Here is a 27,395-nt window from a genome sequence, read left to right on the forward strand (position 1 = left end):
AACTCTTCATTCTTGCGCACGGAGACGCTTTGAAGCCGCTCTGGGCACAGACATTTTGAATTTATGTGCATGTTTGTATCAATCAAAATAGATGGATTGAATTTTAAAAGTGTACTCCGAGTCTAAATGCAACGCGCAAGTAGAAGATACACAAACAACTTAAGCGCGTCATGACGGTTCAAAAAACGTCATGGCGAAAAAGCATCTGCAGCGGAGGGACGCGCACACGTTGCGCTGTTTCCGTAGAGCAAAATGACACGCTCATTTGCTGATTGTGCGTTTCGGTTTTTGGCGTATCGGATTCGATGACGCACCGGTATGGAATACAAATGCAGATATGCAAAAAGCCGTACAAAAGCTGTACAAAATTTCTAGTTCTCCATAGGTTTGTGCACAAACATGGATGTGCCCATCAGGCATTACTTTGTACATTAGCGAGTTAGCGCTCTAGTAATTTAATATAGCTCTATGGTTTGTACACACCATGTTTTGACTTGAACTTGGCCGCTGTACACGGCCTGTCGTCATAGCAAATATCACTCTGTGGCGCGGCCTCAGCATGTTGCAAAATATGAAGTTACGGTGAAAAGTATCGAACAAATATTGTCAGTATTTGTGGTGTTTGACTTAATTTTAAAATTTGGCCCACATATTTTGTTTTTTCCACAAAAAAAAAAATTTCAGCCAAAAATAATCCCGTTGTCAAGTGGTTGAATACTGGAAATGAGGACTGTTGATATGGCAACCTTCATATGGTGTGCTAAGGAATTAGAGGCTCCCAAATTTAAGGAATTCCCAAATGTGTTTTAAAATGGGGTGCCGTCGCAAAATCAAAAAGTGGGGTGGGGGGGGGGGATCTGACGACTGGAGGCACGGTTAAAAGCAGGCCATTGGACAATACTGGACAATAGGTGGCGCTTTCTGTTGCAGCATATTTGACAGCGGACACAATTTTGCGGACAGGACAATCTTGCCGACAAAGCCAATTACCGAGGTTGTGCAGCTTAGAGAAATGATATATTAAAAAAAACGCCGCGCGACGTCTACAAACTACCCCAAAAGAATTAGCGGCCAGCGATCATCAGCGTCAGACGTTCATCTTCGCGCGACAGACTATAAACCGCCTATTAAATATTTGCGATGATGTCACGTTGGCGGTTCCCAACCAGTGCCAGAAATGTCACAGTCCAGTTGCCATGGCGAGGAGAAGCTCGTGGGCGTGGCTACAATTCATGGTTGGCGGGCGTCGCCGGCACCAGGCAGATATGGAGGAAATTATCGGGGTGACTAAGATGCTCGCTCAGCCATTGGACGGGAGTATCCAGTGGTGATTCAATACCTTGAATTAAGATCTTCGGTTTGGCTCCAACTGCAAATGAAGACAAAACAGAAAAAAAGAAGGAATAACGGCCATTTCAAACTATAATCTCACCTACATGTGTTGAAAACAACACCGGTCCACCGTAAGCAGAACCGGGTTCCAATGAACCCGGGTCGGCAAGGCATACTGTTCACACATACACCAGTGTGCACATGGGTCGGCTGTAAATTTGAGAATTTCTACCTGGGGTAGAGCCTCTCTACCCTGGTCCTGACCAGGGTAGGATTTTACCCAGGTAGAGCGCCGGACCCATGTAGAAGCCGTGTTGGATTCTTGCTGGTGTCAAAGGGGTTCCCGAAATCTCGGTGTTCGACCTAGGTCCGACGCAGAGATTCGGTGAAAGGCCCTTAAAGGTAGAGTACATCATTTATCATTTGTGCATTTTTTCTGTATAATGAAGCAACAAAAGTGCTCAAAATAGTATAAAGCAACAAAAGTGCTCAAAATCTAACAACTAACCTGATGAAGTTTCAGCTCCGCGAATGCTGTATATTCCGAGAAAACAATATTCTAGGATCTCAATTTTAATTCAAAGTTGCCGAGTCATGTTTTGAAACGTTCTCATTCAGCCGATTGCAGCTACGTGATGTCACGCGCTGAACCGACAAATAACAGGAACCGAGCACGTGTGCGTCGTGTCAAGGCTTGCGCGAACTCATTCACGGATTCGCCGAATTGTTTTCTTCAAAATGACAGCATGCCAGATAGAATAACTTTACAGGGAGTTTAGTACCATCTTTAACCCTAAAAGGGCCGGGTTATTTTGACCATCTCTCTACCGGGGGGGAGGGGGGGGGCCTAAGATCTCGGCCATCGAGTGACGAAAAAATTTCAAACTCGGTACATGCATAGAGCAACTCATCATGAACATACCCAAGAAATTTCATGACTATAGGTCAAAGGGTTTTGGAATTATGGCTAATTAATTATTCATATGTACGAATGGTACTTCTACTCTATGTACACGACGTATATTGGAAAATTAAGTTTTCATGGCGCATAGCACCAGAAAATTTTTCGCTGCGCAGCGACCCATGGTCCGATTTTTATATTTTTGGTATCAAAAGATGCGCAAGGCATAACAAGTCATAACAGCTCGGGTCGCGAATTTTTTTTTTCAAGGCTATAGCGGAAAAAGTCGAGATCCCCCCTCCCCCGACCGTTTTAGGGTTAAACCAAGTATGCTTTTCAACAATAATTTTGTCAGTTACTTATTAGATAGCTGCGAATGATGTACTCTACATTTAAAACTGCATACTGACTGAATTGACAAGAAATATACAAATAAACAAGCGTTACAGAGCCTGAACTGTCAACCCTGGTGAGACCTTTCTCAAAGGCAAAATGATAGGGGTACAGAAAGAGACAAGTAGGGGACACACAAGCATGCAAGGGAGGAAGGATTAATTTACCTGCGTTCCTGAAGCTGTCAGGCCCCGCCTCCTCTAGCAGGTGTTTGAGTAGCAGGGGCTCTGCTTGGTCTGTTACTGGTCGGAACAGCTTCTGGATGTACATGGTGTGAGGCTGGAAGGTTGGAACGTAGATGTAATATCATCGCAAGTTAATCGCAAGATAATTACAAGTCAATCACAAGCCAACCAGAAGTCAATCACAAGTCAATAACAAGTCAGTCACAAGTCGATCACAAGTCGATCACAAGTCAATCACAAGTCAATCACAAGTCAGTCACAAGTCAATCACAAGTCAATCACAAGTCAGTCACAAGTCCATCACAAGTCAATCACAAGTCAATCACAAGTCAATCACAAGTCAATCACAAGTCAGTTATAAGTGAGTCACAAGTCAATCACAAGTCAATCACAAGTCAATCACAAGTCAATCACAAGCCAATCACAAGTCAATCACAAGTCAATCACAAGTCAGTCACAAGTCAACCACAAGTCAATCACAAGTCAATCACAAGTCAATCACAAGTCCATCACAAGTCAATCACAAGTCAATCACAAGTCAATCCCAAGTCAGTCACAAGTCAGTTACAAGTCAATCACAAGTCAATCACAAGTCAATCCCAAGTCAGTCACAAGCCAATCACAAGTCAATCACAAGCCAATCACAAGTCAATCAGAAGTCAATTGTACACAAATTCCAAATGTGGACCTTCACCCAATAGTGGACCATGTGGTCCTCCATTGATCAAGGTCCACTAAGTACTGAATACACACACTTATGTATACGTTTGTTTATGGTGTAAACGGAGGATTTTCTTTTGTTCCTCTTCCCTTTTCCTTTGCTTGTACTCCTAATTTTTTTGCAACAGCTCTCATTGGTTTTGTGCACGTTTTCTAATCGAGGTCGTCCTCGATTTGGTTCCTGTCCTCAATTCATCGAAGATGTAGCACGTGTGTGTCCTCGATTTACACCATAAACACGCACCATTATATCATTTTTGTTTTACCTGATAAATTTTGAAGGGAACATGCTTGAAGGGTTCGTCCGATATCCTCTCCATCAACCGGCGGTTGGTGGCCCAGAACTGGTCAAATTTATCTGAAAAGACAGACAGTCCAACTCTCAGTTTTTAAAGTCTTTATGATAGGCTCCGTGCACAAGTACCCCCTCAACGATAAGAAAAGGAGAGTTGGGGGAGACCACTGGGAGAGACATTCCCACGCATTGCAGACAACGCCCGACAGTCAGTCACTGACGCGAAAATGCTGTGGCTTTGTGCACGCTCAGAATAAAATAAGTCCTGCGTATGTTGCGCTATACGCGTGTCAACCCGTGTACGTGTTCTACATAACCCCCCGAGGACCGACACACAAAGGGAGAACAACAGATCTTTCAGTCCTCGGGAGTTGGGTGTTTTGTTGGAAACAGTCCTCTGTAGTAGGTTTGTGTGCTTAGTCTATGGGAGAGTGTTATATTACAGGTACAAAGGAAAACACAAAGTATTGTCCTCGAGAGTAAAGTAAAACAAGAGTGTATGCGCTTGATGTGTGTCCCATCATAACAATTTTCATAACAATCACAACCTGTCAGTCCTGCTTTATGTAGGCAGGGAGCAATCTTAACTGTTATAAAAAGTCACTTGATTGATTTTGACAGAGAGGGAGGGTTTTGAAATTAATGGAAAACAACTGATTTTTTTGGGGATATATTACAGGTACAAAGGAAAACACAAAGCATTGTCCTCGAGAGTAAAGTAAAACAAGAGTGTATGCGCTTGATGTGTGTCCCATCATAACAATTTTCATCACAATCACAACCTGTCAATCCTGCTTTATGTAGGCAGGGAGCACTTGTAACTGTTAAAAAAGTCACTTGATTGATTTTGACAGAGAGAGAGGGTTTTGAAATTAATGGAAAACAACTGATTTTTTTTGGCATCCCATACCGAAACTACTTACCGTTTTGAAGGCCCGTCCAGAGTTGTTTGTGGTCCTTCTTCTGCATGTTGCTGATGACGTGGCTCTTGTGTTTCAAGACGTCGGCTTCTTTGAGGCAGGACATGTAGTGAGCTTCGATCACTTCCTTGCTCCCACAGTGTAGGATGTCCTCCTCAGGGAAGTTCTGTGAGGGTATCATACAAGGTGTCTAGTAAGCCGTCATCTCATGAACCCTAATCGCCCTGAACCCTTCAAAATTCTCTTTGCCGAAGTGGAGGAATTTGGAGGATTGAGGTTACATGGCAAAAGTGCGTTACTGATTTTATAGGATGCACTTTGTCAAGGTCTTGGGCCGGACCTTGTGTTGTTTTTGCTCAGCCATGCATAGATATAGGCCTGGATTATGCTTGAAGTCCTCCGTACTGCTCCAGGATGTCACTGGCCAAGCCTCAACATATTGACAGTCACTGCTGCAGGATTTTGCAGGATTTTGCAGGATTCAGGCAGTGGTCACCCCTCCACGGACCACATTCAAGGAATAATGGAGGAATTTGCAGGATTGAGGCTTAATGCTATTTTTCCATGAGGCCAATTGGAGGATTTTGCAGGATTGAGGCTACATCCTAGCAAAAAAGGCCTAGGGAGTAAGGGTTAAATGTGAAAGTTTTTTTGGGCTCTTTCTCTGACCCACGCGACCCAGCCTACACCCAGGTACCGGAAGGTCAGCGTCGCCATTGTAGTAGGCAAAGATCGTGTCACGCCGCTCGCCGTAGGTAGTAAGCAAGCCTTCAAAGCGTGATGGATGGCAAAAACTGTTGAGGAAAAACGCAAAGCCAACACCCAGTGCTGGTCGGCAAGATTATGACAACCGTACCAGCACAGGTAGTGACCATTATGCCATTTGATAAAGAATTCCTGGTTGTTTTATATGAAAAAAAGCCTACTGTCTAGTTTACAACGCACGACGTGGTTGCTAACTAAACGCTTGCCTGCTGCAATGGTGGCCAATCACGGGGCAACCGGATGGTCACGTGGTTCTTTGACATCGTATGATTGGACCGTATTTCGTGCTGCCTGTGTGCTTAGGCCAAAAAAAAAAAGTCTCCGGTTTCTGGTATGCGCGCGCGTCGCCGTAGCCATGCGCGTCGGCAAAATGAAAAAGTTTTTTTTCAATGAAAGATGATGTCTCAAAACCGCCAAACTCACTGGTTTGACTGGAATCCTGCTGCTGCACAATTTTAACGTGTTTTTAGATTGGGTTATGGTCGAGAATAAGCTTTATGTGGCCTCTCTGGACTCCCATATATTTGCACTAAGTTTAGTCGGGCACTATTTGCAGTCATCAGCCGACATTTAAAGCAAAAAAATCAGGTAAAAAAAAAAAAAAAAAAAAAAAACCGCGTCGCCGCACCACTTTTTGAGCAAGCTCCATACCAGAAACCGGAGACTTTTTTTTTTTTGCCTTATTTAAGAAATTCTGGGATCATTCCAACCATAGCAAACCTGTCCCAACTATAATTGGGGCCATTGTTACACTTGGGACGAAACAACTACACTCACTTTGAAATGTACTGTGATGTTCCACGGTAGGACGATTCCATGAGCGTACAAGTCGAAGAGAACTCCTACAGGATAATGCCTAGACAAGCACGAGACAAACAAACAAAAAATTACATCTTTTGGTTAAAGGGAATATACATCATTTGCTTTTGCTGTAATTTTAAGAAATGGATGGAATTGGGGGGTTGGAAATATATAGCAAATATAGTTACACTGACTTTTTTGAGGTTTTGTGTTCGAAAATGCTATAAAAACCAAGAAAAACAATCATTTTCCTGTAGTCTGGTTCCCTGACTCCATATAAGAAGAAACAGAGCAGTTTACCTACATTGGGGAATTGTACGGTCAGGGAACCAGTCTAGCTGACTTGTATCCGTTCATAGGTGTGTAATCGATTGCAAACAAGTGCGATGGTCAATTGGGGCCAGGATTTGAAAAAAAAGCCAGTTTTTTCCAACGCTGGTCGGCCGACCAGTGTTGGAAATTGATACAAAAATACCACTTTTCTTGAAAATGACAGTATACCAGGTGCCATGATTTTACAGGATGCTTTACAGTGTCATTCACTAACAGTCCAGCAAGGTATTTCAAAATGATTTGGTAGTTTTATTTTTTGATGTTTGCAAATGTTGTATTTTCCCTTTAACCATTTCGGGCCGGGATTATTTGTGCCGAAAATTTCCCCTTTTTCACAAAAGCCAAAATTTTCCAGCCAACTTCTGATATACAGCCAAACGCCACAAATACTGATTCGCAAAAGAGTCATTTCAACAGTATTTGTACAATATTTCTTCCCGAAACCTCACATGTTTCAATACTCCGGGGTGTGCACTGGAGCGTAAATTGTACAACAATAGGCCGTGCACAACGGCCAATTCAAGATCAACACACGGTCTGCCTCCACAGACTTTACAAGACTTTGTGTGTGTGTGTACAAAAGGCACGAGGGGTAAGTATGTTTAGACGTCACCCGGAGGCGAGTCGAGGCAATCTTGACGTCTTAACCTGTGCCTTTGTATAAAAACAGCCAATGTGTGTTATTATGTCCTCCGATGCGAACTCATTAAAAAAATACTTCTGAAAGATTGTGGAAATAGAATTCTACAATATCAGATGGTGGAGGATTGAACAGGAAAATAAATCCAGTTGAAATAAACAAATTCACAAAACAAGTCGGTGAACGGCAAAAACAAATATTGAATTTACGTCACCCCAACACAAATTCCATCTTTATAAATAGTTTGGTTACGGTACCCGCTGCTACATCAGAGGCCAAGTTCGCGCAAGGACTATAGTTGACCAATGGTTAACTAACGTTTGCCCGAACTCTGTCTAGTCGACGGTGGTTGACTACGCTAGTCGACTATTTGGAACCAGCCTACTGGGGTTGGTTGCTCCGCTGGTAACCAATAGCCGCGCGCATTCATAACGCTAGCAGAGAGCCAGGATCCAGAAGTTTTGCGATGACATTTTGACCCGCGTTTGACTAGAGACGTTCGCACGTTGCTATCAGTGCGCAGGCGTAAGGTATGTCACAAATCAACCACTAGTCGACTAATGGTCCTTGCCCGAACTTGGCCTCAGCGGTCGAGTGGTAATGTCAGATCTTTTGTGCATGCATGTTGGACATTAAAACACAGCTGTGATTGGTCGAAAGACCATTGGGCGGAGCCAATGGATTCGTCTACTGTGAGTGAAATTGGCACATTCTTACCACTTCAATGGCTGTCCTTCGTAGTCGAACCACATTTCGTCATCCTCTGTCACTTCCGTGAATTTCTTGAAGTGTTTCTGCACCTTGTCGGTCACCAGGGTGATGTAGGTTTGCCTGGAGATAAGCAGCTATAGAGAAAAAAAAGTAAAATGGTATACAAATATTGAGTGGCTCAGCGTGGAATGGGAGGAATATTATCGCAAGGTAAAATCTGGACTTTTCCGTTTCACGAGGCAAAGCCGAGTGAACTGGAAAAGTCCAGATTTTACTGAGCGATAATATTCCTCCCATTTCACAATTTAAAGCCACTCAATATTTGTTTTACATAACTGACATATAGATCCTTGTCATTTGATATATTTGAGCTTTTATTTCAATACAACATTAGTGAAAAATGTATTTCTCTCTTCCAAACCACCCCTTCACGAAAATGTTTGAAGCCAATGCTGTAGCGCTGGCTCTTTGGAACAATACGTGCTACGCGCAACGCGCACACCAGCATGCATTTGCACACAAATACCGCGTCATGGAACAAGACTGATCCTAACTGTTCAATAGTATTTCCCATTCCCCATGGGCGGATAGTACTTTTTGAGCCGCGGCGTGAATGGCAGTAATAACGAATGACACGTGATGTGAGTTCCACCAATCAAATAACAAGGATCTGTTTGTCGGTTATATAAAATGTTCCATAAGATTCATGAATGGATGTTATAGTAAAAACACTACTAAGCCTGATTACTCCCTTTCTTAGAAGAAAAAAAGCTTGGTGACTGTTATATGCTGGAGGAGTAAAATTCAGCAAAAACAAAATAAATTTTGAAGTTGTTTTTTAATTAACCTGAAGTCAATTAAAATGAATGATCTTTCATACTTGGGGAACAAGCCTATGCAACTGCGTTTATTGTACTCTTGCGCAGTATTTAGAGCCAGGTTGGCGAAGTGGTTCTTTCCTCGCCTTCCACCTCTATGGCCCGGTTCGATTCCTGCCCTGGTCCACATGTGGATTGAGTTTTCAGTCCCTACCTGATTCCGTGGGTTTCCCCCAGAATATTCTTCTGGGGTTTTGCTCCCACCTCTAAAACTGTATTTTCTTCTCATTGCCTTCTCTCTACAGGTTTCTTCAGGTTTGCGAGCTACAGTGCCTTGGGCGCTTTTAAGGAATCCTTGGTTTCATTACCAGAAATACATAATAATAATAATAGAGCAAGCTTCATTCAAACTGTTTTGTGCCCAGGATGCAAACGAAAGTTTTGCTTGTGGGGGAATAAGTAGTTAGTACTCTAGTACCTAAACATAGCTCTGTTGGTGTGATCGGTGGATTTGTGCTGTCACTCTATCGCACAGAAACACAATTGGTCGATCCTGTAGGAACTCTCAAGACATTAATAATTTCCCTGTTTTTAACCCTAACCGCCCTGAATCCTTCAAAATCCTCTTTGCCAAAGTGGAGGAATTTGGATGATTGAGGTTACATGGAAAAGGGAGTTACTGATTTCGTAGGATGCACTTTGTCAAGGTCTTGGGCCAGACCTTGTGTTGTTTTTGCTCAGCCATGTATAAATGTAGGCGTGGATTATGCTTGAAATCCTCCGTACTGCTCCAGGATGTCACTGGCCAAGCCTCAACATATTGACAGTCACTGTCGCAGGATTTTGCAGGATTCAGGCAGTGGTCACCCCTCAAAGGACCATACTCAATAAATAATGGAGGTATTTGCAGGATTGAGGCTATACATCCTAGCAAGAAAGCATAGAAAGTTAGGGTTAAACAATCCTCCAGAGCCGTGAATTAGGAAGAATAGGTGAACGACCGATGGTAGCGCATTTGACCGAAAGCTCAGCACAACTGACCAATCACGCAGTGCGATCAACTGCTCGCATATTTCTTTGCGATCGAGCGATACACTGGTCCACCGATCGAGCTTGACAGCTCTATGACATCAACTCACAAAGAACGGATCTGGTTGGTCCGACGTCACCTCATCGCTTGCTAGAGTAAAGCAGACGGGAATCCGTCCCTCCCACACTTCTCGTAGAATCTCCCTGTCATCCGCCATTTTGTCATCAGGCGATTACTTTTATGTCAGAAAGGACTAAAGGAGTTACATTCAACCTGGAATAAAACAAAAAGTGGTGTCAGGTTGCAACATATTTTCCTTTTTAAAAAAAAAGGGAAATGAAGTCCGAAAACCATTCGGTCTGGTTCCAAGGCAAGAGCCAAAGATCCTTATGTTGAATACTATTACTTGGGTCAGGGAACCAGACAGTCAACTGTCGTAACAATAGCCACTGTGTTTGAGCAAAGAGGGCAGCGTTTGATTTTTGACTTTAAAGTTTAAGGGAAATTACTAATTAGGCCTAGGGCTAGGCCTACATAAAAAGGGTGTTGATTCACATGCTCACTAAAAACAGTAGTGGAAAATAAGAGTAAGAGAGCCTCATTTTCTCCCCCAAAAACTTTGAAAATTCGAGAAAAAAACATGGGTCAATATAAAATTAATTTAGAGAAGATTGCCTGAGGTTGCAGACGTATTTTTGGAGCGGCAAAATATTTGCGGATTCGTCTTCAACTTCAAAGTTCAAGTTCAAACGAAAAAGTCTTGGTAATCATCGCGACGCGACGCACCATGAAATTGATGACTCTGAACAGAACCATTGACTCCCATACCCAAGTTGAACACCATACATTTAGTGACAGCACATATTTTACAGAGAAATACACAATCGTGGTCAAACTTACCAGCAGAATTCAACAGAAACTTACTCCGTCGTGTAAGCGGCCATCTTGACGAGCGCCCTCATTCATGTGACTTTTCAGATCAAAACAAAACCCGCCTCTTTTTGAAGAAGTAAACACGGAAGCGTTGTCGATCACAAAAAGGAGGAATATAAATGCAACTATTGCATTATTTCTGCCAACCGTACAGTTGTGGATAATGTCGATTGTTGTTCATAAACAAGAGTGTGTTCAATTTAGACACATGAGCGGTGACCTGTTTGCAGGTAGGTGTAAATTTATTGCCTAAATGATACAGGAAAAAGCCTTGAATTTGAAAGGGAAAGACTTGTTCTTGCAAAAGAGCGCCCTCTCTTGAATATGGACAGGTCTTTTGTTCCTCTTGTCACTAAATTTAAATAATTAAAGTGTGCAAGCCCTGTCAGGCCTGTATTGTCTGATTGATGATGATCGTTTATTTCGTTACAGATCGAAAGCGACAAGGTAGGACCAGAATTACAAATTGGTATTACTGGAATATTTTCAGAATTTTACTATGCACGTCTTAAATATTTCAAAGTGGCTATCGTTACGGCAGTGAACGTCTGGTTCCCTGACCTAAAATAGGCATATTCAACGTCAGGATCTTTGGCTCTAATAAACCAGACTATCAACCAAATGATTTTCAAAGATGGCGGATGGACTCTTCCATTTTCTCAACTCTTTCGCTTTTACTTTTGTATCCGATTGCCATCCCCCTTTCTACCAGCTTTTGAACTTGCATACATACATACATGGCTACCGGTACAATTTTGCTGGAAATAACTAAAAAGAAAACAATATTGCAATTGTATGATTAAAAAAAGTTGGAGAAAAAAACCCAGAAAGATATTTCAGGAATTTGAGTTTGAGAAACAAAACAAATTTATGGGTGTTCTAAAAATTTACAGGTCTACTTTTTTTATGATGTATAATTTAACTAAAGAAGAATGAAATATATTTGGCTTGTAAAAAATGCTTGTGTTTTTAAAAAGATGGGAATAAATATGTGCTTGGCCGGTTTTAAACAAGTCCGTTTAAGACCGGCTTGGGACCTGGTTGTCGATAATGGCACGAGCCGAATCAGCGTCCAGTCCAGTAAACAGACTTGTTTAAAACCAGCCAAGCACAATGCAATAGGGAAACATTGCACAAAACAAATTTTCATGTTTTGATTTATGTGATATTGTTACTAATATTATTTTTATTTGGTTCACAAATTTGACTACTCAACAAGTGGTATAGAGTGAAAGTGAAGTTCAAAGGGAGTGTGGTTATAACAGTGTTTCCCCTGGCTAAGGAACTGAGCGAGGTGGTAAAAATTCCAATTGATGATTGAGCAGTCTGCAAACTGAAAACAATGCAGCACTCACAAAAATGTGCGATGATTCCATATCTACACATCCAAGTTGTTAATTCTTGATACATGCGTACATGACGAAGTCAAGGAAAATGCTCATAAATTACACAAAATGAAAGTTTTTTGATGAGTATTTCCTTTATTGCAAATCTGCACAGCGAGGTGGTGTTATTGACAAAAATTGAGCGAGGTGGTCCCTGAAAGTAGCAAGGTGGGTAGCGTCACGTTTGAATGGGCAGGGGAAACACTGGGTTATATAATTCATATGACAACGTGTTTCCATATGCTAAGCAGGTGGATTGAAATGGGGCTGTAGAGAGGTCACTTTCCCAGAGATTTTGTGAAAGAAAAGGATTGTGTATGGACAAATTTGAGAGTCCAACAGCGATAGGAATGCAATTTTCCAAAAGCTGGGTCGCAACGGAATTTTAATCCAGCTTTCAAGGTCATGAAAAGAACTTTGCAGGGATGTATCATGCATTTATTTTAAAATCTCTCCAAACGTATCATTTATTCCCCCCCCCCAAAAAAAAATAAAAGTCAGTGTATTGCATGCCACATCACACATTTGAACTTTGAACATGAAGTCAATTTGTGTATTGAAACAAGACTAGATAAAATAGTATAAGTATGTAATCAAATAAGTTACTGATTGTATTTCTCACGTATATTTCAACTTCATTTGTAAGTCTGTAATGAAATAGGGAAACATTGCACACAACAGATTCTCTTTTTGATTTAAAGGGAATATACATCATTTGCTTTTGCTGTAATTTTCAGATATGGATGGAATTGGGGGCTTGGAAATATATAGCAAATATAGTTACACTGACTTTTTTGAGGTTTTGGGTTCGAAAATGCTATAAAAACCAAGGAAAATGATCATTTTCCTGTAGTCTGGTTCCCTGACTCCATATAAGAAGAAACAGAGCAGTTTACATACATTGGGGAATTGTAAGGTCAGGGAACCAGTCTAGCTGGCTTGTACCCGTTCATAGGTTTGTAATCGATTGCAAACAAGTGCGATGGTCAATTGGGGCCAGTATTTGAAAAAAAGCCAGTTGTTTCCAACACTGATCGGCCGATCAGCGTTGGAAATTGATACAAAAATACCACTTTTCTTGAAAATGACAGTATACCAGGTGCCATGATTTTACAGGATGCTTTACACTGTCATTCACTAACAGTCCAGCAAGGTATTTTAAAATGATTTGGTAGTTTTATTTTTTGATGTTTGCAAATGTTGTATTTTCCCTTTAATGTGATCATCATATATTGTTTTTTTTTTATATATTTATATTTTTATTTGGTTCACAAAATAGATTCAACAAGTGTATAGATTGGAGTTGAAAGGGTCCGTGAAATTAATTTTTCTTACATGTCTTAGGAACATATTTTATGCAACTTTCAATTCCGGACTCTTAAATGTATGAAAACTATTTGACATCCCTTTTTGGTTAATTTTATTGAAAAGTGCACTTCTTTAAACATTTACAATTGTCCATGCTTTTCCGGACAACTGTGGGCGAAGTTGCTGTGATGTCATTTCAGGAAGACACTGTTCAGTTTGAGGGTTTTCTGTTCAAATTGTGGACCCAGAACTTTGCTCATTGAAAGGATTTCGGAGAAAAGTTTGCTCATTGGGTTACTGCCATGTACTGGCACAATCAACGAATCACCAAAGAAACAACAATTTAGGACCGAAAAATATCCAAAACTCTGGCAACATTTTGTGCTGAAATAGGCATTAACATTGAGGTGTTCGCCCGAAATGACATCACACTTTTGCTCATGAATATGGAAATTTGCAATAGCATAAAAAAAGGCACCAAAATGCCCTTCTGTTTCTACTGGATACTGCAAACAATCTCTGTTTTGGGATGTAAGTTGCACCCTTGAAAATGGTGGAACAAAAATTAAAAATATGATTAAAGGGAATGTACATCATTAGCTTTTGCTGTAATTTTCAGAAATGAACTATTTGTGGGGTTAGTATAATACATCAAATATTGTTACACAGTGACATGTTTGAAGTTTTGTGTTCAAAAATGCTGGAAAAACCAAGAAAAACAAAAATGTTCAAGTAGTCTGGTTCCTTGACTCCACTAAAGATAAAATGGATCAATTTATAGATGCTGGAAAATTGTACGGTAAGGGAACCAGTCTAGCTGGCCTGCACCCGTTCATGAACATGTAACCAATAGCAAACAAAATTTGGACCGAAAAAAGTGTAAAGTGGGAGCAGTAGTTGAAAAATAGTTAGGTTTTTCCAACGGTGGTCGGCCGACCACCGTTGGAAATGTATACAAAAATACCATTTTCTTGAAAATGACTTCACACCAGGTGCCATTATTTTACAGGATGCTTTAGACTGTCATTTACCAACATCCTAGTAAGGTATTTCGTAAAAACTTGGTAGTTTTATTTTTCGATGTTTGCAAATGTTGTATATTCCCTTTAAATGGGACGCAAAGGTGCATTTTCAAGGATTACATTAAAAAAATTGCATGGCCCTTGAAAGGGAGTATGGTTATTTTTCAAACGCCATCAATGATATAATAATGATACACCCCCACGACTACACACAAACATACCCCTTTAATATACATGCACTGGCATACTTGATTGCTCAGGAGAGACAAAAAAAGGGAATTTCCCCCGTGAGAAATACTCAAGACGAGACATTACTAATAGAACAAAAATTGCAATGACGTAATGTTTTATTCAAGTAGTTGAGAAATACTGTATATATCCACATTTGCATTTAATCAATTTCCCTGCGTGGATCTGTGTTCGGAGTTTGGGGATTTATTGGTCATCGCTTCCTGTGTTGTTTACTACCTAACACTGGAAAAACTGTGACCTTTTATTCTATTGTTGTAGCATTCCAAATAAGCTTACTTTAACACAGAGCTTTGCAAGTCAAGAACTGTGTCCGTATAAACCTGCCAGTGTGGGCGTTTTAATTTTCTGCTTCCCTGTTTGTATTGGCGCAGTTCATTTCATATCAGTCTCGCTTCTTTTGGAAATTTCTAAGAGTCAAACATGGATTTTACTAGCGAAGGCGGACTGCAGATACTGTTCAGGGGAACTTTTGGCCAAAAATGGAGGAACAGTTTTGGTAATCATGGAAACGAAAAGGTATGATGATGAATTGATGAGTGGAGTACTAACTTTGACACAGTAGTGGGATTCTTCGGTCAGCACACTCTTCTGTTTTGTGTTTCACTTTTTTATGTAACATTTTTTTAGAGCTTTTTTTTTTTTACGTTTGTACATTGAATTTGTCAAGTTTTAACAATTTGTAGAGTTTGATCTCTTGTAGAATTTGTAATCCTTCTTTAGCGGTAGAGTACTCACATCTTCTTTTTTGTAGCTGTAGAGTTTTTAGTCTCAGAACTGGAATTCATTTATATTTTTTAGAAAGTCACTAGCGAAACTTTCTTTTACATTTTTGAAGAAGTAGAGAATCGACATCTATTTCTAGCAGTAAAAAAAAATTACATGTTGAAACATGAAAATACCTCAATGTTATTTAAAGGGAACATACAACATTTGCTTTTGCTGTAATTATCAGAAATGAATGATTTTTTTTTTTTGGTGGGGGGGGGGTAGTATTTTATAGCAAATATTGTTACACTGACTTGTTGGCCGACCAGCGTTGGAAATTGATACTAAAAAAATACAACGTACAACTTTTCTTGAAAACATCAGCACACCAGGTGCCATGATTTTACAGGATGATTTAGACTGTCATTCACAAACAGCCCAAGGTATTTCATAATAGTTTGGTAGTTTTGTTTGTTGATGTTTGCAAATGTTGTATATTCCCTTTAATTCCTTTATTGTCCGCAAACATACTTTTTTGACGGGAGTGCCCATATATCTAGTATGTCTCTGTAGTGATGCACATTTCTCATTTCTTGGGCTTGAGAACATAACCATATTTAACTTTCAAAATTATGAAATGAAACAAAACAAAATTGTACTGCCCCTTCCTAAAATGGAAAAGGCTACAGAACAAGCTTTTCAATTAAGTAACTTTTGGGGCTGTGTTATATCTCAACATTTGCACAAACTCACAGAAGAGACACCAATTCTTATTCTATATATTTGTCACTGCATAGGGTGAACAACCCCCCCCCAAAAAAAAGTTGTGCAAGCAGACATCTTTAAATTTCTCAAATAGTATCCAAAATTGTCAGCATTTTTTGTTGACGGAGTATACTTTTTGTACCCTTGTGTGTAATCACAGCGAAAATTTGATGAAAATCCAGAGATACAACAGATTATAAATGGCAATCTGTTTTTCACCGTTCCCGATGTGATTTTTTACACTGAAGACCCATTGCGGAGTGCTGGTTGAGCGATTTCCAATGCAATGTGTAGTTCCCATTGGAATGTTTGCAAAACACCCTTTTGTTAAATCTGTTACAGCTCTGGTTTGCATGAATGGGTGTCCCTGACATTTTCACCGATTGCATGTAAACGTGTAAGAACACAATACTGGAGAATAAAATAGGGACGTGGGGATCAAAAAAAAAATTGGGTACTAATTTTGTTTCCCTTTTGTAATGCTCGACTGACCTTCCCTCAATAAAAAAATAATAATGAGAAGATAAGTTTTAAAGCATCTTTCCTTTTTTAGCAGCTTTACGTTGGTGATAAAGAGAAAGTTAACGTTAGTTACATGGTGTCCACTTCCTGCTTGTTACCAGACCATAATTGGCAGAAATGGAGATGATGATAGTTTCTTTATTGCAATATAAGCTATTCATTGCTGAAAATCTAAAATTTAGACGATTTTTTTTTTATATAATATTTTGTCGCAAATTTAACAAGTGGACACCGTAACTAACGTTAAATAAAATGAGAGATTTAGCTGTTTAAAATGTTGAATAAAAATGGACACCAAAGTGGTGACCCACCCTTAAATCTGAATTAAGGAAAGGTCAAGTTTAAAAACGTATGTCATTGTGTATAAAGGAACTGATATTATGCTTCTGAAGACTCTATCATCTGAAATTACTGTAGGATATACTAAGGAGGGTTTATAAAGACCCCAGTAAATATGCTAAATAGGTGGACACCAAACGTAACTTACGTTAAATAGTTTATCTGGCATCCCTGTGCCCAACTATTTAGTTATCAGGAGTGACAACATTGAGTTCCACCCTAAGGCCAAAAAAAAAAATATTCGGTCTCTGGTCAAAGTTCCGGAATTGACGCGGGGACGCGGCTTTTTTTTTTTTTCTTCAAGCTTGGATTGTACAGACAAGGTGGGGCACTATTTTGCTTTTTTGGTGTCCTCATGTACATTGGTGTCCTCCATAATTTGCCTTGGTGCTCTCGATCATTTGCCTTGGTGCAATTTCCCATTCCTTGGTGCTCTTTGGGAAAAAAATTGAGGAAGTGCGGCAATAGAGGGCGCTGTTGGAGCTACCGCGGAACATTTTGGAAAAAAAAATTGACGCGCATGATTAAAATCGACGCGCGCGCTGACCAGAGACCGACTTATTTTTTTTTTGGCCTAAAATTAGCCAGTATTGTGTCCTTACACAAACACAAGAGTACAATTAATATTATGCCCAATCAAAATGAAATACTCATGTTAGGTACTTTTATTTAGAAATGAAACGATATCTGCTTGCATAACTTTTTAGGGTCACCCCGTGGAATGCATTTACTACTTGTAGTTGATGTTAACTTTCTTCTTTCTTTTTTTTTGCACTGAATCATATTCTTCCATGTACTTAACTTAAATCGTGAAATGTTAGATCGTTTACTTGGATGATGAACACAAAACTATCGTGCAGTAATGTTTAATGTGTGGCTTACAAATTTATGTTGCTTCAAACCATTGCTATGACCTCACACTATTGTTAAAAGTGTGGATTCGGAACTATATGAATCTGTTACGGTCACAAAGTGTGGATTCGGAACGACGAATCTTTAGTTAAGTGTGGATTCGGAATTACGAATCCACACTTTGAACATGACGGACAATTGTTCTCCATAATGAGCATTAATAGGACCGTCTGCATGAAAAGTTTCCTCCGAAAATTACCAATGCATCTTCACTGTCAGATTCTCTACCATCACTGCAAAACTACTTTGGAAGACTAAACCATCAGTCCCGTATTGAGAGGGGGGAGGGGCTGGGGGGGGGGGGGAACTGGTGCGTACGCATCCCCCAGCCCCCCCCCTCCCCTTTGAAACATTCTTTTCATCAAGTTACTTCACAACTCCTTATGAAAAAAATTTATTTTCATCCTCTACCTCTACAAAAAAAAGAAAAAAAATTGGCACATTTAAAAGTAAAAAAGTACCCCAAAAAATGAGTTCACTCATAAAGTGTAAAGACCATTCTGGGCATGCTGTCAATTCTGTCACGAAGGCCCCCTTCAATGGCCAAAGCATTGTGCTAGCTATTGTTCAGATAATCCGCCATGGGCCAGTTGCTTTGTACAATAGCGTGCACAATGGTTTCTCCATTAAAGGGGGCCTCGTGAGAGTGTACAGTGAACAGAATGGACTGTGAAATTCCTTTCTTTTCATTTTTTTTTATTTTAACAGTCATTCCAGTTGGACACTTCCAATTACATCGTACACAATGTAGAAGGCGGGTATTTGAATCGTGTTTACAGGCTGTGCAGCAAGAACGACCAATCGCAATCCGTCTTCATTAAACATGCTCCACCATTCATCAAGGTAACTTTTTTTATTCGTCCAAGGTATCAAATTTCATATCTGTACTTTACAAACAATGCACAAATAGCAGCATGTAGACTGATGTTGGACTGTCATGTTGACATAGAAATAAAAGTTACCTTTCAGAGACTGTTCACAAAGCATGACATATAGCTTGCGAGCTGGGGCCAATTGCACGGCGCTGCTAAGCACAAAAAGGTGCTTAGCACAAAAAAAGCTTAGCTTATAAAATCAGGTTACCAGCCAAAACTCCATGTGATGTATATTGCTCGTGATTAGTATTGAGCTGTTGTTTGCTATAGCATGAAAATCACGTGGAGTTTTGGCTGGTAAACTGCTTTTATAAGCCAGATTTTTTTTGTGCTAAGCATGTTTTTTTTTTTGCTTAGCAGTGCCACGAAATTGGGTCCTGGTCATGACCTCTTCATTCAGCGTTGTGGCTAAATGCACAAATACTTAACTTAATTTATAAAAAAGTTAACATATAAGATGTACTCTCAGTTCTGTCGAACAACTTTTCCCCCAAATTTTTTTTTTTTTTTCTAGCAATATAAAAGTTTTACTGTTCAACGAGACATCAAAATTAAAATCAAAATCAGTCCACATTTAGTTGCTTTACAATTTTTCAAATCATTTGCAGTCTGACAAATATTCAGTTTTTGTTCAGTGCTTCCAAACCCCTTCCCCCCCCCCCTCCCCCTCGATAAGATTGATCATAGCGGGAACTGGTCTTCCTACAGGCCGGATCTTTGTTCATCTGCCAAAATCAGTCACAATTATCATTCCTGCCCTCACAGGTACCCATCTACTCCTGGGTGGGGAGAAGCAGTGAGTGACAAAGTGCCTTGCCCAAGGGCACACGCACCACAACCCCAGGCTAGACTCGAACCCACAAAATGACCCACAGATCTTCGGAGTTGAATTGCCACAACCACTGAGGCCATGCACTCCACAAAAACAACATTAATAGTATTGAAAAAAAAATCAAAATAGACTAAAATCGAATCAATCCATCCTTTCTTGTTGGACAGTGCCTGGGTTACGACCAACCGCTTGGAGAAGAGAGGCTTCACACCGAGTTCCTTGCTCTTAGGAAGTTCCAGCAAGCTGTACCTGGTTCAGTGCCTGATGTGTATTTCCACGACGAAGAAACAAAATGTGGTAGGATAATCCAAAAAAATTGAAAATAATTGGTCCGCATAAATTTGTATATACCTCATACATATTCATAAGCGAGAACAGAATCGTAACTTCTCAATCTACCATTACGTGCTAGCCGATAGTTGTGCTATGTACCAGTATACATGTACACGCGGAGTCACACGCACAGGCTGGCTAGCTCAGTTGGTAGAGCACCGGAACGGCAATCCGGAGCTCGCAGGTTCAAACCCCGCTCCAGTCAATTTCTTTGTTCAACTTTTTATAAATAACTTTATTTTACGTATAAACTTACAGTTGTCATGGAGGATCTCAGGAACTACGAAGTCATGGGCAGTCAATTAAGCCAAGGCTGTCTGGACATCGTCCTGGTCAGGCGACTAGCCAGCGTGGTCGCCAAACTGCATCGGAATACGCACGTCGCGACTACCTCAAGCAGCGAATTCACGACAATGCTGGAAACATTCCGGTATGCTATCTAGCTTCCATGATCATAAAGCATTAAAAAGAGATTATTACTTTAACAGAGATATCGACGGTGTTTTCACGAAGTGACAAAAACCTCAATATCTTGCAAAAAGGTCATCCCAAGATAATCGCACTTGAAGTTAATCCTTTTTTTTTCAGAACACATTTTCGACTAGTTTGCAGTGATTTTGGAATGTTATGCATTGTAAAGTAACGTGCTTTGTTCTTTGCTAATTCAAAGTTGTTTGTAAGTTTTTCTTAATTAAAGGGAATGTACAACATTTGCTTGTGCTGCAATTTTCAGAAATAAATGGATTTGGAGGATAAGTATGTTATAACAAATATTGTTACACTGACTTGTTTCACGTTTTGGGTCCGTAGATGCTGGAAAAACCAAGAAAACCAATCATATTCTTGTAGTCTGGTTCCCTGACCCCACTTAAGATGAAACGGAGCAATTTATAGACTTTGGGGAATTGTAAGATCAGAGAATCAGTTAAGCAGGCTTGTACCTCTTCACAGGTGTGTAATCAATTGCAAAGAAAATGCAGACGAACTATATGATGAAAAATTAGGAGCATTTTTTGAAAAAAGCCAGTTTTCTCCAACGCTGGTTGGCCGACCTGCGTTGGAAAAATACAAGTTTTCTTGAAAATGTCAGCACACCAGGAGCCACGATTTTACAGGATGCTTTAGACTGTCATTCCCTAGCAATCCAGAAAGGTATTTGTGATAATTTGATCATTTCGTTTTTTGATGTTTGCAAATGTTGTATCTTCCCTTTAAACAGTAATTCATTAATAAAAACTCTTTGACACTTCATCTCAAAATGTGGATGCCTTTATATTTTTTCCCCTACTTTGTATACAGGCTTGGTCACATCGTGAAACCCTAAACATGTTGTGAGAAATTGTTACTGTTACACGTCAAACATTTTTTTGCAGGAATGAAGAGATGGTTGCTTTGAATGCCGACATGACCTTTGACCTCAGCAATCCGGCCAATCGCTGCTCTCCGGAGCTGGAGGGTCCGGCTTGCAGTATTCGGAAGGACCCCGAGATCGTTGCGAACATTCAGAGCCTTCACTTGGTCTTCTTGCAGCGTAAGGAATGCCTGACACACGGAGACCTGCACCTTGGCTCCGTTATGGTGAACGAGTCGTCCGTAAAGGTAGATTGAATGTTTTGAGGCGGACGATTGTAATCCTTGAAATGCGCTATATAAAAACCCATTAAAGGTATAGTCCATCATTTGTAATTTGTGCATTTTGTTCGTTTGAAGCAACAAAAGTGCTCAAGATCTATTAAGAAGGGTGCTGAAAAACTAACCTGATGAAGTTTCAGCTCAGCTTTAGCTGTCTATTTCGAGAAAAACAATATTCTAGGATCTCGATTGCAAATCAAAAGTTGATTTTGAATTGGGCCTGAATTCAGCGTCCGAGACACATTCTCACTGAGCCGATTGCAGCTACGCAATGTCGCGCACTGTTCCGACGAATTATAGCAACCACGCGCGCGTGTGCGTAGTGCCAATGCTTGCGCGCGCTTCGCCGAATAACAAAATGAACTACTAATTTGAATTTCCTACGGTGCTTCTTAAGAAGCACCATTGGAAAGGCCTTCTTTTGTTGATTTCTTCAAAATGACAGCTTGCCAGAAAGAATAATTTCACAGGGAGTTTAGTCCTCTTACTAACTTTCAACCAAGTATGTTTTTCAACAATAATTACGCCAGTTACTTTTTGGATAGCTGCAAATGATGGATTCTGGCTTTAATGGCATATAGGATCATTTGCAATTATCCCAAAAGTAACCTACCGAATTATTATCAAAATGCTTACTTGGATTAAAGATTGTACTCGTACTAAACACCTCGTGAAATTATTCCGTCTGGCTTGCTGTCATTTAGAAGAAATCAAGAAATGTAGGTGATTTCCAACGATCAGTCAACTGACAGATTTTTGGAAATAGAGTGCTGTAGACAAAATAGTGTTTCATTATCAAAAACTTTTTTCAGTGGTTCCTTGAAAAGTGTAATATCCACTGAGCTGAAATTTCAACAGGTTAGGTTTTGAACATTCTTCTGTGGATTTTGAGTGGTGTTATTATTTGTAACTCACAAATGCATGAAAAGCAAATGTTCCTATATCAAGGGGCGGATCCAGAACACAATTTTTTTTTTGAGGGGGGGCGCCAAAAAAACTTTGGTCCCCCAAAAAGTGGGTCCGAAAAGTTACGGCCTGAGGTTCGAGGCCCACTTAAGGGCCCGGAAAAAATTTTGGATTCTAGATGCTCTGTGGTGTGATCTGAGGCAATTTCTGACCACTTTTACCAATTTTTTGAGGAGAAGATGGTGTTGTACGTATAGCACCTGCCTTTATTGCAACGTCACTTGGGGGGGGAAAATGAGTTCGGGGTTTTTTTTTGGGGGGGGGGGGCATGGCCCCCATTGCCCCCCCCCCCCCCAGATCCGCCCTTGCCTATATGCCATTTTGTTGTTGGACTCTTTTGCAGTTGATCGATGCCGAGTTTGCGTTCATGGGTCCAGCGGCTTCAGACGTTGGTCACATTTTATCCAACTTCATCTTCTCCTATGCTGCGCACACTCTGTACCCCAAGGAGGAGAATTCATCCATTGACCACCTCCTTAGAGAGGCAACACAAGAAACAGGTTAGCATTGCACATATCTGTAATCATAACAGGGATATACACTGAAAGTCAGTACATGGCAGTACGCCAGTGAGCAACCCTTTCTCACAAATGTTTTCAATGAGACCATTTTGGGTTCACAATTTGAACAGAAGACCCCCAAACTGAACGGTGTCTTCCTGAAATGACATCACAGCGACAGTGCCGTCAGTTGTCCGGAATAGCATGGACATTTGTAAATGTTGAAAGAAGTGCACTTTTCAATAAAATTAACCAAAATGGGAGGTCAACTAATCTCAGAAACACTGTATACTCAGTCTTGTCCGAGGGCTCGCGAGAAAAAATTCACAAGCTTACTTGGGTGGGACTCGAACCCACGACCTCCTGCTTACTAGTGCAGACGTCTTACCCTTGGACAGTGTTTACAAATGGAATGCCAGTCCACCACAGGTTACTCCCAAGCTAATGCCAGTACCCGTTTATATGGTACTCCTGGGTTGAAAGGGGTGAGTTGGGGTTAAGTAGCATGCCTAAGGATACATTTGGTCAGTGGCAGGATTCGAACCCCTGACCCTCACCCCAAAGCCCGACCTCCAGGCCACACCCCCTCAAGAGTGTTCTTTTGAGAAATGACAAATGTCTTAGATACACAGAACGTTATATATCTTTTGTGTTTTTGTCATTCGCAGTGGACGTCTATTTTGATGAGGCAAAGGAATTTCTGAGTGAAGACGCCCTGGCTACGTTAGTGTCTCAAACAGCCGGATTTACCGGTTGTCACATTATCAAGTGGTAAGATGCTTCTCCCCCCCCCCCCAAAAAAAATGAAAATGAATAATAATTGGTATATATAAAGCACAAATTATTACCCCTGTTCATCAGGCCATGAGACCAGTTTTGTGCAGCAGCTCAAGATCAGCGGAATGGAGAGAGGCAATTGTAGTATTTTGTCTTGCCCAAGAACACAATATTGGACATTTCCCTGAATTGAAATGTTAACACTTAAAATCAGATATGGAAAAAGTTAGAAATGGAAATATGGAACAAAAGCTTAAATTTAAGCTTAAATTAAAAAATGAGAACGGCAGAAATAACAAATACGATAAAATCATTGAAAATATTTTATGCTGAAAAGAGCTTTAATATATTCGGTTTCTGTGCTGCATCGTATTACATTATAATTTATATGTATTCCCTATTGAAGCGGTAAATTTATACAGTACATGGAATAATGAATTTTTCAAAATGTCATACAAAATTTACATGTAAAGTGCCAGTTATGTATGTTTTTGTTTTGCATTTAAAGGGGCACTCTCAAGTGAAAGCGCCCAATTGGGCTCAAAAACACTTCACCATGAAATGATAATGCTTTGAAAGATCCAAAAAATAGAAGACGAACGTTCACACAACTATACTTCGGAAATGTACTGTTTTTGTGTAAATTACAGTGTGAAAGAATTTCGGGGTACAAAATTTTGGTCCCACGCAATATTTTGGATATCGATTTTTCCATTCCAAAGTTGCCGAGTCATATTTTGAATTGCGCCCTCTTGTGACACAATCCCGAAATCGGCATTCGGGATATGATTCTCATTTAGCCAATTGTCACCCATTCACGGATTTCGCCCAATTGCAAACTAACAACAAATCAGAACGCACAGGGGCGGATTTGCGGGAATTTCCAAAAATATGTCACTTGACACATCTTTGGAAATGACCTGCTTTTATTATTTGCTTCAAAATGACAGCATGCCAGAAGGAATAATAAAAATGTTTAGTGCTTAGTGTTTAGTTTAGTGTCATTACTACATGTATCTTTAAAGGGAATATACAACATTTGCAAACATCGGAAAATAAAACTACCAAGTTTTTACGAAATACCTTACTAGGATGTTGGTAAATGACAGTCTCAAGCATCTTGTAAAATTATGGCACCTGATGTGCAGTCATTTTCAAGAAAATGGTATTTTTGTAAACATTTCCAACGGTGGTCGGCCGACCAGCGTTGGAAAAACCTAACTATTTTTCAACTACTGCTCCACCTTTACACTTTTTTCGGTCCAAATTTTGTTTGCTATTGGTTGTATGTTCACTTTTTTGGTAGCTGCAAATAATCTACTCTACCTTAAAGTGACCGAGACAAACAGTTTGTGTATGTGCATTATTCTTTAATAAATTATGACTTTTTTTTACTCCTACATTTTTTAATTGAATTCAGGATCATAGGGATTGCCGAAGCTAGAGACTTGCTGGACAAACCGCAGGCTGAACTGATGTGTCTGAGTATCGGAGCGCGCTTGGTCAAAGAGTACAACATGATCAGATCTACGCAGGACCTACTACGATGCATCTTCGACACATAATATATATGGAACACCATGTATGTTCCCTCGTTTTAACTTATATTGATTCATTTGTGGGAATTTGAGGAAATCCAAATGAGGAATTTTTAAGCGCGTTTTTAAGTTTAAGTGTCTTAATTTATTTGAACGTCTGCATTCAGCCAAAATGCAGCCTCGTTTCCATGGGTACGATGTTTGTTCCCATCATGCCTTGTGCGATCTTTGTTCCCATCATGCCTTGCGCAGTCTTAACCCCTGGAATTGTGTAATTTAAATGTGGCACTAATTGGGACATTTAAATTAGGACTGCAGTCGATGTATTTAACACGCGATGCAGCGTTTAAAATTTGTTAAGTTTCTTTTGAAGAATCAATCCTTTTAAAGATTAGATTTCGACGTCGCATTATTTAGCAAGGGTATTAAATGTACCTGCCTGTCGTCCCTTTACAACACATGATACAGGTTTTTGGGGCAATACAAAGAAGGAATCCATATCGTACAGACATTGTGCAGTTTCGAAAAAGAAAATTCATATGTGACGTGACGTGCAGGAGATAGGCGCAAGCGCATATAGAGCGTGCAGTCTTCGAAATATGCGCGCAGTAGGCTTTGAATAGCCAGTCAGCGTCGTTTACATATTCCTCACGACCAGGGGTTAGTGAAGGAACGTGCACGCACCCATGGAGTCAAGGCTGGCCAGAATGCTCTGAATGATAAATTTTATGGTGAATTTTAATAAGGGGTTTTATTTTTATCTTGATATTTATTGTTTTTAACCCGTAGTTATATCGACACACATATATTCCGTGTCAAACAGGGAGTCGAAAGTGATCCCCAAAAAACTTGCAATACAGATACTTATTAATTTGTACTTATTCATTTGTACGCCACAGCAAGCAACTACATGTGTATCTCTTTAACGTTTTTAAACGAACATTTATTTATGAAATAAAGACACATTTTGAGGTCACTTATTTTATGAAATTTCTAGCATTAATGATGCACAGTATTATCTATTTAAGTGTATTATATATACAAAAAAAATTCCTTTAAATGTTAATATCAACACGTTGTGTATTAGAAAAATCAAGTTTGTTTAATTTGCCTAGTTTTTAATTGTAAAACCGAAGCATAACTTTATACTAATCATATATGAATGCAAGTTTGCAATAAATGAAATTTCAATACTTAATTTAACCCTCCGACTGATAGAAATGTCACAAATTTGTGCATTTTGTTCGTGTGAAGCAAAATAAGTGCTCAAAATCTAAAGAAGGGTGCTGAAAAACTAACCTGATGAAGTTTCAGCTCAGCTTCAGCTGTATATTTCGAGAAAAACAGCATTCTAGGATCTCGATTTCAAATCAAATGTTGCTGAAGCATGTTTTAAATTGGGCCTGTATCCAGCATCCGAGACACGTTCTCACTGAGAGGATTGCAGCTACGCGATGTCGCGCACTGATCTGATGAATTACAGCAATCACGTGTGCGTCGTGTCAACGCTTGCCCGCGCTTCGCCGAATAACAAAACGAGCTACTAATTTGAATTTCCTACGGTGCTTCTTAAGACGCACCGTTGGAAAGGCCTTCTTTCGTTGATTTCTTCAAAATGACAGCTTGCTAGAAAGAATAATTTCACAGGGAGTTTAGTCCCCTTACTATCTTTCCACCAAGTATGTTTTTCAACTATAATTACGCCAGCTACTTTTTGGATAGCTGCAAATGATGGACTCTAGCTAAACCACATAACTGTCAAAACCTGTTGAGGGGGTTTGATAGATAGGTGACCTTGAATACTGCTACAACTTTTACTGCACCTCCATAGACCTTATGCGTAGCAGCCATTGCCCTCTCATAGAGGGCGGTGCCTTTGTTTTGCTGAGATAAGCTTGAGTAAACCTTTTGTGCTTTCATTGTTACTGAATGAAATCAATCATCGCCAGGCACTC

The 27,395-nt window shown here is 40.0% G+C and overlaps 2 protein-coding genes across 5 annotated transcripts; one reads left to right on the forward strand and one right to left on the reverse strand.

Moving 5' to 3' along the window:
* Positions 1–1,025: 1,025 nt before the first annotated feature.
* LOC119731079 (autophagy protein 5-like) lies at positions 1,026–10,830 on the reverse strand. The gene is made up of 8 exons (XM_038204092.1): positions 10,745–10,830; positions 9,954–10,117; positions 8,003–8,130; positions 6,289–6,367; positions 4,750–4,912; positions 3,798–3,889; positions 2,794–2,905; positions 1,026–1,369 (listed from the first exon to the last, which is right to left on the reverse strand). Exons 2-8 carry the CDS (start codon positions 10,059–10,061, stop codon positions 1,224–1,226), a joined length of 828 nt encoding a protein of 275 aa, XP_038060020.1. The 5' UTR covers positions 10,062–10,117; positions 10,745–10,830; the 3' UTR covers positions 1,026–1,223.
* Positions 10,831–10,921: 91 nt separating this feature from the next.
* LOC119731077 (methylthioribose kinase-like) lies at positions 10,922–26,643 on the forward strand. Of its 4 annotated transcripts, none has more exons than XM_038204085.1 (9): positions 10,922–11,007; positions 15,157–15,260; positions 18,696–18,830; positions 19,862–19,991; positions 20,286–20,457; positions 21,401–21,626; positions 22,969–23,125; positions 23,794–23,896; positions 25,323–26,643. In XM_038204085.1, the coding sequence occupies exons 1-9, from the start codon at positions 10,941–10,943 to the stop codon at positions 25,465–25,467; spliced, it is 1,239 nt and encodes a 412-aa protein (XP_038060013.1). In that variant the 5' UTR covers positions 10,922–10,940; the 3' UTR covers positions 25,468–26,643. The 4 variants fall into 4 exon arrangements, with proteins under 4 accessions (XP_038060013.1, XP_038060015.1, XP_038060016.1 ...); XM_038204087.1 differs by having other exon boundaries at positions 18,705–18,830; XM_038204088.1 differs by lacking the exon at positions 10,922–11,007 and adding an exon at positions 11,173–11,224.
* The last annotated feature ends 752 nt before the right edge of the window (positions 26,644–27,395 follow it).

Source organism: Patiria miniata, unplaced genomic scaffold, assembly GCF_015706575.1.
Source record: "Patiria miniata isolate m_02_andy unplaced genomic scaffold, ASM1570657v1 HiC_scaffold_23, whole genome shotgun sequence".
Lineage (NCBI taxonomy): Eukaryota > Metazoa > Echinodermata > Asteroidea > Valvatida > Asterinidae > Patiria > Patiria miniata.